This window comes from Littorina saxatilis, linkage group LG13 (genome assembly GCF_037325665.1).
Source record: "Littorina saxatilis isolate snail1 linkage group LG13, US_GU_Lsax_2.0, whole genome shotgun sequence".
NCBI classification, from domain to species: Eukaryota; Metazoa; Mollusca; class Gastropoda; order Littorinimorpha; family Littorinidae; genus Littorina; species Littorina saxatilis.
In genome coordinates this window covers 30917224-30932680 of record NC_090257.1, presented here as the reverse complement: position 1 = coordinate 30932680, position 15457 = coordinate 30917224, and the positions used below count along the sequence as shown (strand labels likewise).

Here is a 15457-nt window from a genome sequence, read left to right as displayed (position 1 = left end):
TCAGCCTCTTCGGATAAAGAGCCAAATGAACAAAGACCGAAATTCAGGATGAATAATGCCGCTTCCATTTCAGGCCCAGACTTTTTGTGCTTGTAACCACCCAGATCATGAAACCTAGCTGTAACTTCACAGGCATCAACTTTGTAGGACAATAGTGACTAACCGGCCTTGAGCGCTGAGCAGCGATACAAGACTCACAAAAAGCTTGCACAACTGCCTACACAAACATGTTCACACAGCGTCAAGGTTTTGAAGACACAGGAAATTGTCTAAACGAACTCAAGCGTGACAGGTCTGCGAAATGCTACCCTACTGATTCATTGTTACGGTTTTTACAATCGTTAAAGCTGACCGAAGCCTTTTAGCATCAACCTTTTCTTTATTTGGTGTTTAACGTCGTTTTCAACCACGAAGGTTATATCGCGACGGGGAAAGGGGGGAGATGGGATAGAGCCACTTGTCAATTGTTTCTTGTTCACAAAAGCACTAATCAAAAATTTGCTCCAGGGGCTTGCAACGTAGTACAATGTATTACCTTACTGGGAGAATGCAAGTTTCCAGTACAAAGGACTTAACATTTCTTAAATACTGCTTGACTAAAATCTTAACAAAAATTGACTGTATTCTATACAAGAAACACTTAACAAGGGTAAAAAGAGAAACAGAATCCATTAGTCGCCTCTTACGACATGCTGGGGAGCATCGGGTAAATTCTTCCCCCTAACCCGCGGGGGGTGCATCAACCTTGAATGGATGTCATCAGGGCCGAAGGGCACGAAGCGAAAGTGGGTGACACCCAACCGTTTCAGAACAAACCGCGAGGTCTGGCTGGTTGAAATCACACCAAAATCTCAATTTCATCCAATCCAACTCCGCGGCTGGTAACTTTCTCGTCCACCTCCCTGTATGCAAACCTGTACTACTTCAAAGACGTTTAAACTGCACAGAACTATGCACGGCGCTTTAGCCTGGATCCATTATTGCCTACCATGATAGCTTAGCCATGCAGATAGGTTGTTAAAAAATAAAATAAAATAGCCAACCAGCAAAGCCTTGGATACAAATGAGAAGGCTGCAAATAACGAGTTCAGCAGATGCACTGCATAATAGCGTGCGGTGTTTGATGACTGAGGGCAGCAGGACAGAGTAAAACATACTTCCTCTGAGTGTCATCTGGATAGTATTACTGTGAGAGTAGTCAGGCGCCTTTGTACATTGGGAAATTGTTGCAAATGCAAAACAGCTCTTTTTCTAGTCATCTGGATGTTGTTAATGCCGCTTGTTATATCTTCGTATGCAGCTGCACAGTGACTACCATTGTGTGTAAGTGTGTGTGTGTGTGTGTGTGTGTGTGGCACGGTGTGTGAGAGTGTGCGTGTGCGTGTGTATGTGTGTGCGTGCGTGCGTGCGTGTGTGTGTGTATGTACGTGCGTGCCTGTGTGTGTGCGTGTTTGTGTGCGTGTTTGAGTGCGTATTTGTGCGCGCGCGTGCGCCGCGCATACGTGCGTGCTCGCGTGTGTGTGTGAGTATGCGTGCGTTTGTGTGTGTGCGTTTGTGTGTGTCTGTGTGTTGAAAAGCAAGGTGCCCTTCGACTTCACGCCGCGCTAAGCAAAGGCCTCAAGGCCTTCCTCGGTAATTGAGCCCGAAGTTGATTTGGCAAACACCTCGCAATATCCTTTGTACCGAAAACTCAGTGTCAAAGCTTCGTGCAGCGACCTTCGCCACATGAATATTAGAATTTACAGTGCCCAGTGATGGGACGAGGCACAGGAACTTGACCCACTTCAGCACCAATTTGCACGCGTCTCACCCACCCCTCACACACTCACTCACCCACCCCTCCAGCCCTCACACACTTACTCACCCACCCCTCCAGCCCTCACACACTTACTCACCCACCCCTCCAGCCCCCACACTTACTCACCCACCCCTCCAGCCCCCACACTTACTCACCCACCCCTCCAGCCCTCACACACTTACTCACCCACCCCTCCAGCCCCCACACTTACTCACCCACCCCTCCAGCCCCCACACACTTACTCACCCACCCCTCCAGCCCTCACACACTCACTCACCCACCCCTCCAGCCCTCACACACTTACTCACCCACCCCTCCAGTCCTCACACACTCACTCGCCCACCCCTCCAGCCCTCACACACTCACTCACCCACCCCTCCAGCCCTCACACACTTACTCACCCACCCCTCCAACCCTCACACACTCACTCACCCACCCCTCCAGCCCTCACACACTTACTCACCCACCCCTCCAGTCCTCACACACTCACTCACCCACCCCTCCAGCCCTCACACACTCACCCACCCCTCCAGCCCTCACACACTTTCACACACCCCTCCAGCCCTCACACACTTTCATACACCCCTCCAGCCCTCACACACTCACTCACCCACCCCTCCAAACCTCACACACTCACTCACCCACCCCTCCAGCCCTCACACACTCACTCACCCACCCCTCCAGCCCTCACACACTCACTCACCCACCCCATCCAGCTCTCACACACTCACTCACCCACCCCTCCAGCCCTCACACACTCACTCACCCACCCCTCCAGCCCTCACACACTTACTCACCCACCCCTCCAGCCCTCACACACTCACTCACCCACCCCTCCAGCCCTCACACACTTACTCACCCACCCCTCCAGCCCTCACACACTTACTCACCCACCCCTCCAGCCCTCACACACTCACCCACCCACCCCTCCAGCCCTCACACACTCACTCACCCACCCCTCCAGCCCTCACACACTTACTCACCCACCCCTCCAGCCCTCACACACTCACCCACCCACCCCTCCAGCCCTCACACACTCACTCACCCACCCCTCCAGCCCTCACATACTTACTCACCCATCCCTCCAGCCCTCACACCCTCACTCACCCACCCCTCCAGCCCTCACACACTTACTCACCCACCCCTTCAGCAAATCCGCCAATTTCACCCTATTGTGACGAACATCAATGAGACACATCTCTCACAGTTTACCGTCCGGCTCAACTGAATCGATAGCGGACAGTCACAGCCAGCCAAATCGATAGCTCTGTTCCTCGACATTCGACCATTAGTCTGTAGAGAATGTGATTATCGATGGCCGATTTCCCCCTATTGGGCAGGAGGATGGGCGTGGGAGAGAGTGCACTTTTGTGCATTCGGGTAAAAGGTCACATAGGATAACAAACCATCATTTTTGGGAAGGAGTTGTCGCTCGTTGAGTTTAGTCTGGTAGGCCTTCTGCATGGTATACCGGAACAATGGAAGAAGGTAAGCTTGGCTGATAACATCCTCCCCTCCCCCCCCCCCCCACACACACACTCACACACATGCAAACACTGACGCACGCACCTACCCACACACACACACACACACACACACTCACACACATGCACACACGCACGCACCCCCCCCACACACACACACACACACAACTCACACACATACACACACGCACGCACCCACCCCCACACACACATGCACACACGCACGCACCCCCCCCACACACACACACACACACAACTCACACACATGCACACACGCACACACGCACGCACCCACCCACACACACACACACTCACACACACACACACACGCACGCAAACACACACACACACACACACACACACACAAGGGACACACAAACCAATTTTTCCTGGGATTAGTCCCCTGCGAGTACCCATCGTTCTCAGCCTCGCACCTGCTACACAGCCCTGTTTCACAGACACAGCAATCTCACAGGTGTTGGCTAAACTTTAGATGGACAAAGCCAGGACTGATAGCAGCGAAGTGCAAGGCCTACTGGAATGCCGGAACAATGGAAGATGGTAAGCTTGGCTGATAACCCACACCGCACTGCTATACTCGCCACCACCCACCCCACCCACCCTGCTCCTCTCCCACTTCCAGACTACAAAGGCAATCTGTTCTCTCAAAGGTGGTACAAGAGTCAAATGGTTAATATAAGCTTTAAAAAGTAACAGACAGACAGACACCGAGACACAGAGAGACAGATGATGTACTATGGCCGTATCATATCAGTCAAGCACCATAGTTACATACCAACATAATTATTATAAGGTTTTTGGTGGCTTGTTGTCAGGCCAGCTTGGTTTTTTGTCGGTCAGAGAGGGAGCATAATTATGCGTCTTCTGTTATCTAGTGCAATGAAAGCATCTCATTTTGCAGAACTTGCTGTCGTAAGTATAACAAGTAATTTTAGTTACCATTCAAGTTACGCGATGAACTGTACGAAAGCGTTTCATTTACTGTATGCACGCATGGACGTACACACACACACACACACACATTGAGCAATACAGAGAAAAAAGTCTAATGTAACGGTTTAACAAACATCAACTGAATTAACAGACCTAAGTCAAAGAAAATCATGAAGCAGAGAAAACCGGCTTGAAGAGGCATCCCCTAAAACCAGAACAAAAGAAAGAAAGAAAGAATGACAGACAGACAGACAGGCAGACAGACAGACAGACGGACAGACAGACAGACAGACAGACAGACAGACAGCATGCAGACAGGGCGACAGTAGAAAACAATAGAAACGAACCAGAAACGGAACAGGCGATCAAGCACCAACAGGGAGATAACCGCGACACTGGGTACTCACTTTTCCACGAGTAGTTCCCCTTCCTCCACTTGTTGCAACATTTTCTCCTGTCGTTCTCGCTCCTCCTGGAACAAGCAAAACATTTAAAAAAAATTGCATTGAAACTTGAAATCATGTTTAACTTTTGAACTCTTGCAGATACCTTCCTTGTGCATGCTGGGATCTTTCAATGAGCTAATTTTGTAACTGGTATCCCCGTCAGCCTGTAAAATCAATTCAGTAAAAACTGAATTCTCATTAGGCAAAAAAAAAAAAGTTGTATGTTTCTGGTCACCCGACCCTACCTAGTTTTTTCCCGCCGACCCCAGACTTTTTTTATTGCATTTGTAAAAAAGAAAAGCAAAACAAAAGCGTCAAAACGAAAGTAACAGACGGCAGACGACACAAGGGGGATAACCCCGCATCCCTTTTGTCTCATTTGTTTTGTAATGTGTTGTCTTTCTCTTTGTATAGTAAGTCCAGTCAGAGACTATAGAGTATACAGAGACGCTTCATCCTTCTTTGCGCTGCGGTGCGAAAGTGAGACCGGCCAGCCAGCGCGCGGGAAAAGAGCCACTCCCTGCCGCACAAGGAAGTGCGCGTATAACGGCTGCTGTCGGCTTTGTTTATATCACGTTTATATTAACATACTGTCTGTTCTGTCCGGCTGACAGTGCTGCAAAAAGTAACTGAACGAAAAAATATGTTTGTTTGTGAACATCCTTTTTAAATGACCATAAAAACACCGCAGAAAATGGTGTAGATTAAAATTAAATCAAATTTACTTAGGCGGCAATACCCGCTGCATCGCTGTAGTTATGCAAACATGATTCAAGTCAGTGTCTTTTCACGAACTAACCGTCGTTATTTTTGTGTGTTTTAGTCAAATACAAATACATACTGTATACATGGTCACTTAAGCCTGAGAAAATATGTCAGGAATAAATCGTTAACGAAATAGTTCCCGGTCAAATCGGTAACTAAGGCATTTAGTCAACTTGGCGTCGTCCCAGCACCTCTAAAATTGCACGGTGCTAAGAAATTATCATGTAAGGAAAACTGTAAAATACAGCAACTTAAACAACATTATTGTGACCTAGCTGACTTTAATTAAAGAATCTTGATCGATCGATGATTGTCTTATTTCTTATCGGTTGCTTCTTTCTTGTTCAGAAAGCTCTCTCTCTCTCTCTCTCTCTCTCTCTCTCTCTCTCTCTCTCTCTCTCTCTCTCTCTCTCTCTCTCTCTCTCTCTCTCTTTTTTTCCTAGTCATAGTTATAGTAAAAATAGTTTAGTCCCTCTTTAGGGCGAGGGCCAAAAGCAAAAAAGCATATCTAGATCTATGCTTATTTTTGTCACCGAAAAATAAAGATTTGTCATTGTCATTGTCATTGTCTCTCTCTCTCCCTCCCTCTCTCTCTCTCTCTCTCTCTCTCTCTCTCTCTCTCTCTCTATGTCTCCCTCTCTCTCTCTCTCTCTCTCTCAGGCTCTCTCTCTCCCTCAGTCTCTCTCTCTCTCTCTCTCTGAGTCAGTTACACACACACACACGCACGCACGCACACACACACACACACACACACACGCACACACGCACACACACACACACACACACACACGCACACACACACACACACACACACACACATGAATTGAGATGAATTAACGAGGTACGGACCGACTGGATGACACTTTGAACAGCATCGTCACAAGTATTCTAGTTTGAGAAGTTTTCGACTTTTGCGCTTGGACGAAGAATAGAATCAATTGTTCAGTTGTCCTTCAAAACAAAATTAAGCCTGATGTTAATTAAACAACTGCGCAATCACATTGTTGAGCTTGTGTACAGTGTGTGTTTTCTCTGTTCTGGTAGAATACACGCAGTTCGACGCTACACTTTTTACTGATTTTCCGACATTTAACGATAGAAAAAAAAAAAAAAACAATCCTCACTTGCTCTCTTCCTCAGGAAATTTGAACATCCTGAAGCCTTTGGCATGTGAGTTTGAGCAATTGATGGCCAAAGACCATGCCCCGCTGTGTTTTCTTTTTGGTGCGGCCATGGTTGTGCTGCACGATATCGCTACTGCTGTGGAAAGGGAAAGTAGGTTTTTACATGTTTCCGCGTGGTGGCGCCACAGGGCTTCCTGTTTCAATTTTCAGCGCCGAATGAAGCGTCTCTGTGTACTCTACAGTCTCTGGTCCAGTCTCTTTGCGTCACTGTATAGTTATTTTCTACCCTGACAACAACAAAAAACAAAAACAAAATCCCTACCTACCTACCCTATTATTTGTAGCCATGTTACCAGAAACATACAACTTTTTTGTTGTTGTGCCTTATACACAGGAAGCGGCCTGGCTGTTGAATATGGGCCTAGCCTGTGTACATGTTAAAGGATGCCAGTATCAAACGTGATTGTCTAAGTTTTCACAAATGTAACTTGCATTCTCTGATTCGTCTTATCATCCGAAAATGACAAACACTTCAAAGTATTACGCTGAACTGAACACAAAAAATTCACGTCTCAAATTTGAAAGATTTCTCAATGATCTCACCTTGTTTCAATACAATATTCCGGCCGCGCGTATAACAGCCAGCATTTAGTCATTGCTGGCTATTATACGTGCAGTCGATTGATTGTGTCGTTTACATGTGATATATAGTGAATCATTGAAAAGTTCTGAAGAAGGTAGGCCGCTACTCAAATGTAAACGTTGCGTCTGCTTGTTACGATGTTACGACTGACATCTGATCGTAATTTGATGCCAAACGATCTGCTACATGAGACAATCCGAAACACATCATTATTTTTGCCAGTCTTTGTTTTTTGGCAAAATAACTTAAAATATGTTTTTTTGGGGAAAAAAATAATAAAAAAATTAAAATCCCGACCTACCGACCCTATTTTTTTGGCCTATGTTACCGTAAACAGACTTTTTTTGTGTGGCCTTACGCTAAACTCTCACTTAGACTATTGCATATATGTCGTATGCATTTAGAACATGGGATATCAGATCTTAAAGTAGCGCTCTGCCTCTTTTTTTTCCCTTTTTTTTTCATTTTTTTTTTCAAAAGTGTGTGTGCGTGAGTGCGTGTGTGAGAGAGGGAGAGGGAGAGACCGGTTATTGAAAAAGTTAAGCGCTCTGCCTCTGTTTAAGATTCATGTTTTGTCCAAGAACAAACGTTCCAATAACTAGCATGTCTTGTTGAACAAATACTTGTATAAAAGTAATTCGGAATTGGTACCGTTGGTAGTAACTAATACTCAGATTTGAAGCTTCCCACGTCTGGATAAATAATCAAATGGGCTTAATTCCCATTAAATCTTCGTAGCGACAGAATCTAAAATATCTAAAGATAAATGTTGACTGTTAACTTATCAAAATAACTATTATCATGTAAATTTAGACATGAACATCTCAGAAAAGTCAGCAACCCTGAATTGCGAGCCACAGTGAACCGCGTATGCGTAGCGTCAGAATCACAATAATGTTCACTCTGATTTCTCAAATAACTATTATGATGTAAATTTAGATATAAACATCTCAGAAAAGTCGACAAACCTGAATTACGAGCCACGGTCAGCATCATGCAGCTTTAATGTGCATCCTGGTCTGTGTGTGTTGAATGTGCGTGTCTTCTCTAATCAACATGAGACAGACAAACTCTTCCATCTGACCAGTAACACACATAAAAGGAATAGGGTGACTGCTTTTTTTTCCGCCTTTGGAGGCAAAAATCAATATTCGTAAAAAATGAATGGTTTTATAGCGTGTAAACTGCCGCTGGCATCAATGCTCTTTCTGTCTGTTTCTCTCTCCCTCTCCCCATCTCTCTCTCTTTCTCTTTCTCTCTCTCTCTCTCTCGATCTCTCTCGTCTCTCTCTCTCTCTCTCTCTCTCTCTCTCTCTCTCTCTCTCTCTCTCTCTCTCTCTCTCTCTCTCTCTCTCTCTCTCTCTCTCTCTCTCTCTTGATCTCTCTCTCTCTCTCTCTCGTTCCCTCTCTCTCCCTCTCCCTCTCCCTCTCTCACACACACCCACCCACGCACTCACACACACACACACAACCCCCCCACCCCCACCCCCCCCCCCACACACACACACACAGTCGATCTCTTCTTTTATTTTTTCAATCGAAATTGAAACGCAATTCCTCTGACTCTAGAAAAGTGGTCGGGGCAGGAAAATGTCAGAGTTGTTCAATTCCCTGTGAGACAACGATTTACGATGCTGAGCAAACCGTCATCAAAGTTAATCTCGCCACAATCTCTTTCTCTCTCTCTCTCTCTCTCTCTCTCTCTCTCTCTCTCTCTCTGTCCCTCTCTCTCTCCCTGTCTCTGTCCCTCTCCCTCTCTCTCTCTTCCTCTCTCTCCCCCTCTCTCCCTCTCTCTCCCTCTCTCTCTCTCTCCCTCTCTTTCTCTCTCCCTCTCCTTCTCTCTCTCTTCCTCTCTCTCCCTCTCTCGCTCTCTCTCTCTCTCCCTCTCTTTCTCTCTCCCTCTCCTTCTCTCTCTCTCCCTCTCTCTCTCTCTCTCCTTCCCCAACCCCCCCTCCCCTCCCCCAACTTACTCTCTCTGCGGCCGGCATTGAGTTCCGAACCATTCTGTACGGAAGCTGAGGTGACGAACGAACTTTGAACATATATAGCTTACAAACCTACACCTACACCAACAACCACGACTGCCTTCTCACACCATCACCGTTGTCTGATGTACATTCCAGACGCTCAAATCCAAACACACACCTGTGAACGGTTATTTCCGCTCCCCAGTTGCCAAAACATTTTGCACGGTGGTTTACCCCTGTGGAGTCAATTTTGGTGTGTGTTTGCAAGTGTGTGCATGGGTGTGTGTGTGTGGGGGGGACTACTTTTCTGCCTGATCTCACCATTTTTTCAAACACTCGAGGAGGAGTTTTTTTTTTAACCTGCTTGCACTCTTCAAAGCTGAATCAACTTGTGCACGGAGCGACGAAGATGTTTGGCAACATTGAGATTCCGCTGCTTGACTAAAAGGTACAGGTGAAAAGAGAGAGAGGGGAAGAGAGAGGGGGGGGGGGGAAGGAGGGAGGGATGTGTGAGAGAGAGGGGGGATGGATGAGGAGAGAGACACACAGAGTGAGTGAAACAGAGACAAAGAGAGGGAGCGACAGAGACAGACTCGGGGGTGGGGGGGGGGGGGTGGGGTGGGGGGAAAGAGAGAGAGAGAAATAGAGACAGAGACAGACAGACAGACAGACAACCAGCCGGACTGACAGAGACTGGGAGAGACTGAGAGAGAGAAAGAGAGACAGAGAGACAGAGAGACAGAGACAGAGAGAGAGAGATAGAGACAGAGAGAGATAGAGACAGAGAGAGAGAGAAAGAAAGAGCTGGAGAGAGAGGCATTGAAAGACAGAGTGACAGACAGACAGAAAGACAGCCTGCGATTTGGAGAGAGTGAGAGACAGACAGACAGACAGACAGACAGACAGAGCATAAACAGCATTCACGGATTAATCTGATTGGAGATGACAGTTTTCGCCGTAGCAGCCTAATCCAATCAGCTGTATCTTCGACTTCCCCCTGCTACCAGACACGGCCCACTGACAGTTTCAGCTTCTGTCTCTCGACATCCGGTATTCTGTTAGTGAAATCGCTATGGAACCCAAGTTGGAGCGGCTCCTCGAGTAACAATTGTCGAGTATTTCCAGAAAAAGTCAAGATCTTCTTATTGAATTGTTTTCTTTAATATCAGTGTTAATATATATTTACAGACCAATGACATGCTGGAAAAATCGCGTTGCCGCAGAAGAAGGAAAGCGGTTCGAAAATCTTCTCTCTCGAGAAAAAAAGCGCCAAGTTACCTGAATATTAAGAACTCGAGGTATTTTCAGTAAAAATGTCGGAATATTTGAGTGTATTGATCCTTTTTATTCTCTAGAGAAAAAAGATTAACCAATCGCTTTGCTTCCGTCTCGCAACACAAAATGACTAATTTAGTCTCCAGCATGCTATTGGTCTATAAATTATCTCGATATTAAAAGTTCCATTGAAAAGAAAAGATTTCGACAATTTGTAAAAACAAAAATTTGAAGAAGAAAAAAATAAAGATCTCTGCATTTTTCCTCGAGATTTTGACCAAACTGGCTTTCCATAGACCTTGTGGTCTCTATTATACACTACATGTAATATCATAGTCTAGCTAGCGAGATTGAAACACTACTTTTGATTACTTCTCCACGTGAACGAGAGTGTCAGACAGGGAGGCTGCTTTCTGTTCCATTAATCGCATTGTCTGTGGCCACCCAGGCGCTCAAAAGACATTCAGACATCTATGGGGATAATTCTATGGGGATAATTCTATGTGGGTAGTGTGTGGCCTGAGAATGAGCTCGGATGAACAAGAAAATCAATGTATGTTCTGAATGCATGAATATGAGAGAGAGTGGGGAGGGGAGGGGAGGGAGGGGGAGATAGGTAGAGAGAGAGAGAGATGGATAGAGATGGATAGAGAGAGAGAGATGGAGAGAGAGAGAGGGATGGAGAGAGAGAGAGAGAGGGAGGGAGGGAGGGAGGGAGGGAGGGGGAGAGAGATTAGCGCTGATGAGAGGCAAACGCCAGAGAGTTTGTTTGTTTGTTTGTTTGCTTAACGCCCAGCCGACCACGAAGGGCTATATCAGGGCGGTGCTGCTTTGACATATAACGTGCGCCACACACAAGACAGAAGTCGCAGCACAGGCTTCATGTCTCACCCAGTCACATTATTCTGACACCGGGCCAACCAGTCCTAGCACTAACCCCATAATGCCAGACGCCAGGCGGAGCAGCCACTAGATTGCCAATTTTAAAGTCTTAGGTATGACCCGGCCGGGGTTCGAACCCACGACCTCCCGATCACGGGGCGGACGCCTTACCACTAGGCCAACCGTGCTGGTCAACGCCAGAGAGGTAAACGGTATTACCATAAACAAATACTCATAAGCTACAAATCTGAGTGAATATAAGTGCATAACAGCACAGAATAAAAGAAGCCGAGATACATTAATCAATATAGACGACCGATTCCCTGCATCAATTTAGCGAAGTAATATTAACCTTATCCGCTTGAGCGCTGATGCTTACATCACGACCGCCGAATACGGTGTTTCTGTTTGTGTGTGTGTTTGTTTTTTTGCTTGTTTTCTTGTTTGTTTGTTTGTTTGTTTGTCTCGGGTTTGATTTTTGTTTTTTTCTTCTCACTCTGACGACTTTAGTAAAAAGCACTTTCTGCAGGCACACCCTTGACTTCATTCGATCCCAAAAACACAAGGTAACAGTTCCACATCTGGAGGGAAAAAATGACACATCCACAGAAAATCCCTCCCTTCACCTGGCTAAAGCAAACCGGGCCATGGATAATTTCCACAGAACGACATGAACACCTGTTATCACGTGCCAGGGATTCTACAGTCACTGCATGGCTGGTGTGCTTAACGAGCTTTCAGCTGACCCAATGTCGTAACTAACACCTGTGTCATTTCAGGACATTAATAATTATTCAGCAAAAAATCACCAATGTGCGAAGGAACAAGCTAGGCTGATTGATACGTGTCCCGGTGGAAGAATACACTTATCCCACAGCCATGCACTCGTTAGCATTTTGCAAGCGAGTTTCGTCGACAAAGTTCATTATCTGTATCACTGACACTGATAGGTATTCGTCTGTCTATTTAAAAGACCACTGGTTCCACGTACTGTAAACAGTCATAACCACTGACGAACTTTCATTGACATAATATAATCCATCCAAAGTTGCCCAAGCAGACACCCACATGCCTGGCAAAACAAAACAAAGACAGTCCGACTGCTGGCAAAACAAAACAAAGACAGTCCGATTGCTGGCAAAACAAAACTAAGAAAGTCCGATTGCTGGCAAAACAAAACAAAGACAGTCCGATTGCTGGCAAAACACAACAAAGACAGTCCGATTGCTGGCAAAACGAAACAAAGACAGTCCGATTGCTGGCAAAACAAAACAAAGACAGTCCGATTGCTGGCAAAACAAAACAACGACAGTCCGATTGCTGGCAAAACAAAACAAAGACAGTCCGATTGCTGGCAAAACAAAACAAAGACAGTCCGATTGCTGGCAAAACAAAACAAAGACAGTCCGATTGCTGGCAAAACAAAACAAAGACAGTCCGACTGCTGGCAAAACAAAACAAAGACAGTCCGATTGCTGCGAAAGTTGCACGAACACACACCTTTGTTAGATACCTGGCAAAAATTATAGGACAGTCAAATTTCTGCGAAAGTTGCACGAGCACACACTTTTGTTTGGATGCCTGGCAAAAACCAAGAACAACCAGATTTCTGCCAGAGATGCACGAGCACACACTTTTGTTTCGATGCCTGGCCAAAAAGCAAGGACATCCCGATTTCTGCGAAAGATGCACGTGCACACACCTTTGTTTAGATGCCTGGTAAAACCCAAGGACAGTCCGATTTCTGCCAGAGATGCAATGGGCACACACCTTTGTTTAGATGCCTGGTAAAACCCAAGGACAGTCCGATTTCTGCCAGAGATGCAATGGGCACACACCTTTGTTTAGATGCCTGGTAAAACCCAAGGACAGTCCGATTTCTGCCAGAGATGCAATGGGCACACACCTTTGTTTAGATGCCTGGTAAAACCCAAGGACAGTCCGATTTCTGCCAGAGATGCAATGGGCACACACCTTTGTTTAGATGCCTGGTAAAACCCCAGGACAGTCCGATTTCTGCCAGAGATGCAATGGGCACACACCTTTGTTTAGATGCCTGGTAAAACCCAAGGACAGTCCGATTTCTGCCAGAGATGCAATGGGCACACACCTTTGTTTAGATACCTGGCACCAACAAAACAAAACTATGTTAAATCATTTAGTCAAAACTTGACTAAATGTAAAAACAAGGACAGTCCGATTTCTTCGAAAGTTGCGAGAGCAAAGACAGTTGTGTATATGCCTGGCAAAAACCAAAGACAATCAGATTTCTGCCGGAGATGCATGATCACACACAGTCTGATTTCTGCGAAAGTTGCACTAGCACACACCTTTGTTTAGCTGCCAGACAAAAACCAAAGACAATCAGGTTTCTGCCAGAGATGCATGATCACACACAATCCCATTTCTGCCAGAGATGCACGAACACACACCTGTGATCAGATGCCAGGGATGCCAGAGTAACAGACTTGGGTGGGGGGCGGTTTCAGACCATGTAGTGATGGAATGAAGAGTTGGCAGCAATGTCCCTCTAGAATTCTCTCGTTTGTGTGCTCCAGTCTTTGCCGGTAATTCTCACCACAGGCGCCAGAAAATGTGCACTGAAGGAAAAATGAGCTGATACTGATTCTGAACATCCACATTAATTTTCATCTCTGATTCTGCGCTCAGCATTATTACTCACGCCGTGGATGGTGGCACGCCTAGTTTTTTCCACCGCAGGAACAACACCCAATTCGTTCCCCCGCAAGACGAACAACATGGTAGGTGTCTCCAAATTAATGCCTTAAAATAGTAGATAACCAGACTTTCTAGTATTGAAGTTTATATCATACTGTTCGGTACTTTATTTTGCATTGGATCAGCAAGTTGTCTTACCATTTACACTCTCGTGTACTACATAAGAGAAGAAATGTCATCAAGACAAGTCAGAAATACTGTCTCCCACGTTAAAAATGATGAAATAACACAAAGCACGGTCAACAGAAGGGCTTAAATCTTTTTGCTGGTCAAAGTCAAACTACTTGTGGATACTGCTCTTCATTTTTAAGTTTAAGCTTACCTTAGTTTAGACTCACGATCGGTTCAAAGATCAACAGTAAAATTTGACGGGGTAAGATCCCCCGCAGCTTGGTCAAAAATGCGGGGGACCTTATCTGGTGTCTGCGGGGGACCTTACCCACTGAGAATCGAGTACCACAAAATAACGCCAGATTAGAGCAGCTTATCCACGATGCTGGTGCCCAAAAACGCGCATACAAGGCTGCAAGGTATCGAAGATTAAACTGTGAGTATTAAAATAGTGCTTTAAAATTTAATGGTAGTTCTAGGTTAATGTGTACGAAATTGAGACCTCTCTATATAATTTTCACGGACTTCGGCAGAAAATCGAACGCCACTGTTCACGAGTACACAACAAGACATAAATTACATATTATACATATAGCCTAGGCAATTCTGCTTTAGAATATCTATACTTAATAGTGTGATTTGCCACAACGTACCACAACAGGGCAATTCCTTTGCGAGATAACAATTTTGCTTCCGCGTGCGGGGGAACGAATTGGGTGTTGTTCCTGCGGTGGACAAAACTAGGCGTGCCACCATCCACGGCGTGTTACTACACTCCTGTTTCGGTTCTCACCACCGAAAGTGTAGAATAGTGTCAACTGAAATAAAGAGTATTTAAATTGTAATAACAACGAACGTCTAGATTTAGAATCAAAAAACAAGAAAGGTAGATTGTTGGAACGTTTGTTATTGACAAAACAATACATTCACAAATATATCGACCCAACGGTCTTTTAAAGTGCACAGACAAACAGTTAATAACGAAAACTTATCTAGATTTAGCCTTTCCCACTTCTGTGGCCCAGAATATTACTGCATGATACATATTGTACTAATTATCAATTCAGGCGCTACAAACTATGTCCCTGTAAACGTAACTTCTTGGCCATTATAGTCTCCTGTCATTATTCATTCCAGAAACCTGGCCAGAGACTCAGTCTACACTGAAGGAAACAGATCTGTAATGATGTACATGATCGTGGAAAAAAAACCACTTTTTCTTAATTATTATTATCCTTTGACAAATACAGGATTAAAAAAAAAGCACCCC

The 15457-nt window shown here is 45.5% G+C and overlaps 1 protein-coding gene across 1 annotated transcript in view; it reads right to left on the bottom strand.

Annotated features, from left to right (window-relative positions):
- LOC138945486 (serine-rich adhesin for platelets-like) overlaps positions 1-15457 on the bottom strand; it is a 252698-nt gene that overhangs the window by 187252 nt on the left and 49989 nt on the right. Inside the window, exon 5 of the mRNA XM_070316917.1 lies at positions 4644-4708. Coding sequence (XP_070173018.1) covers positions 4644-4708 — 65 coding nt within the window. The remainder of the gene's footprint in view (positions 1-4643; positions 4709-15457) is intronic.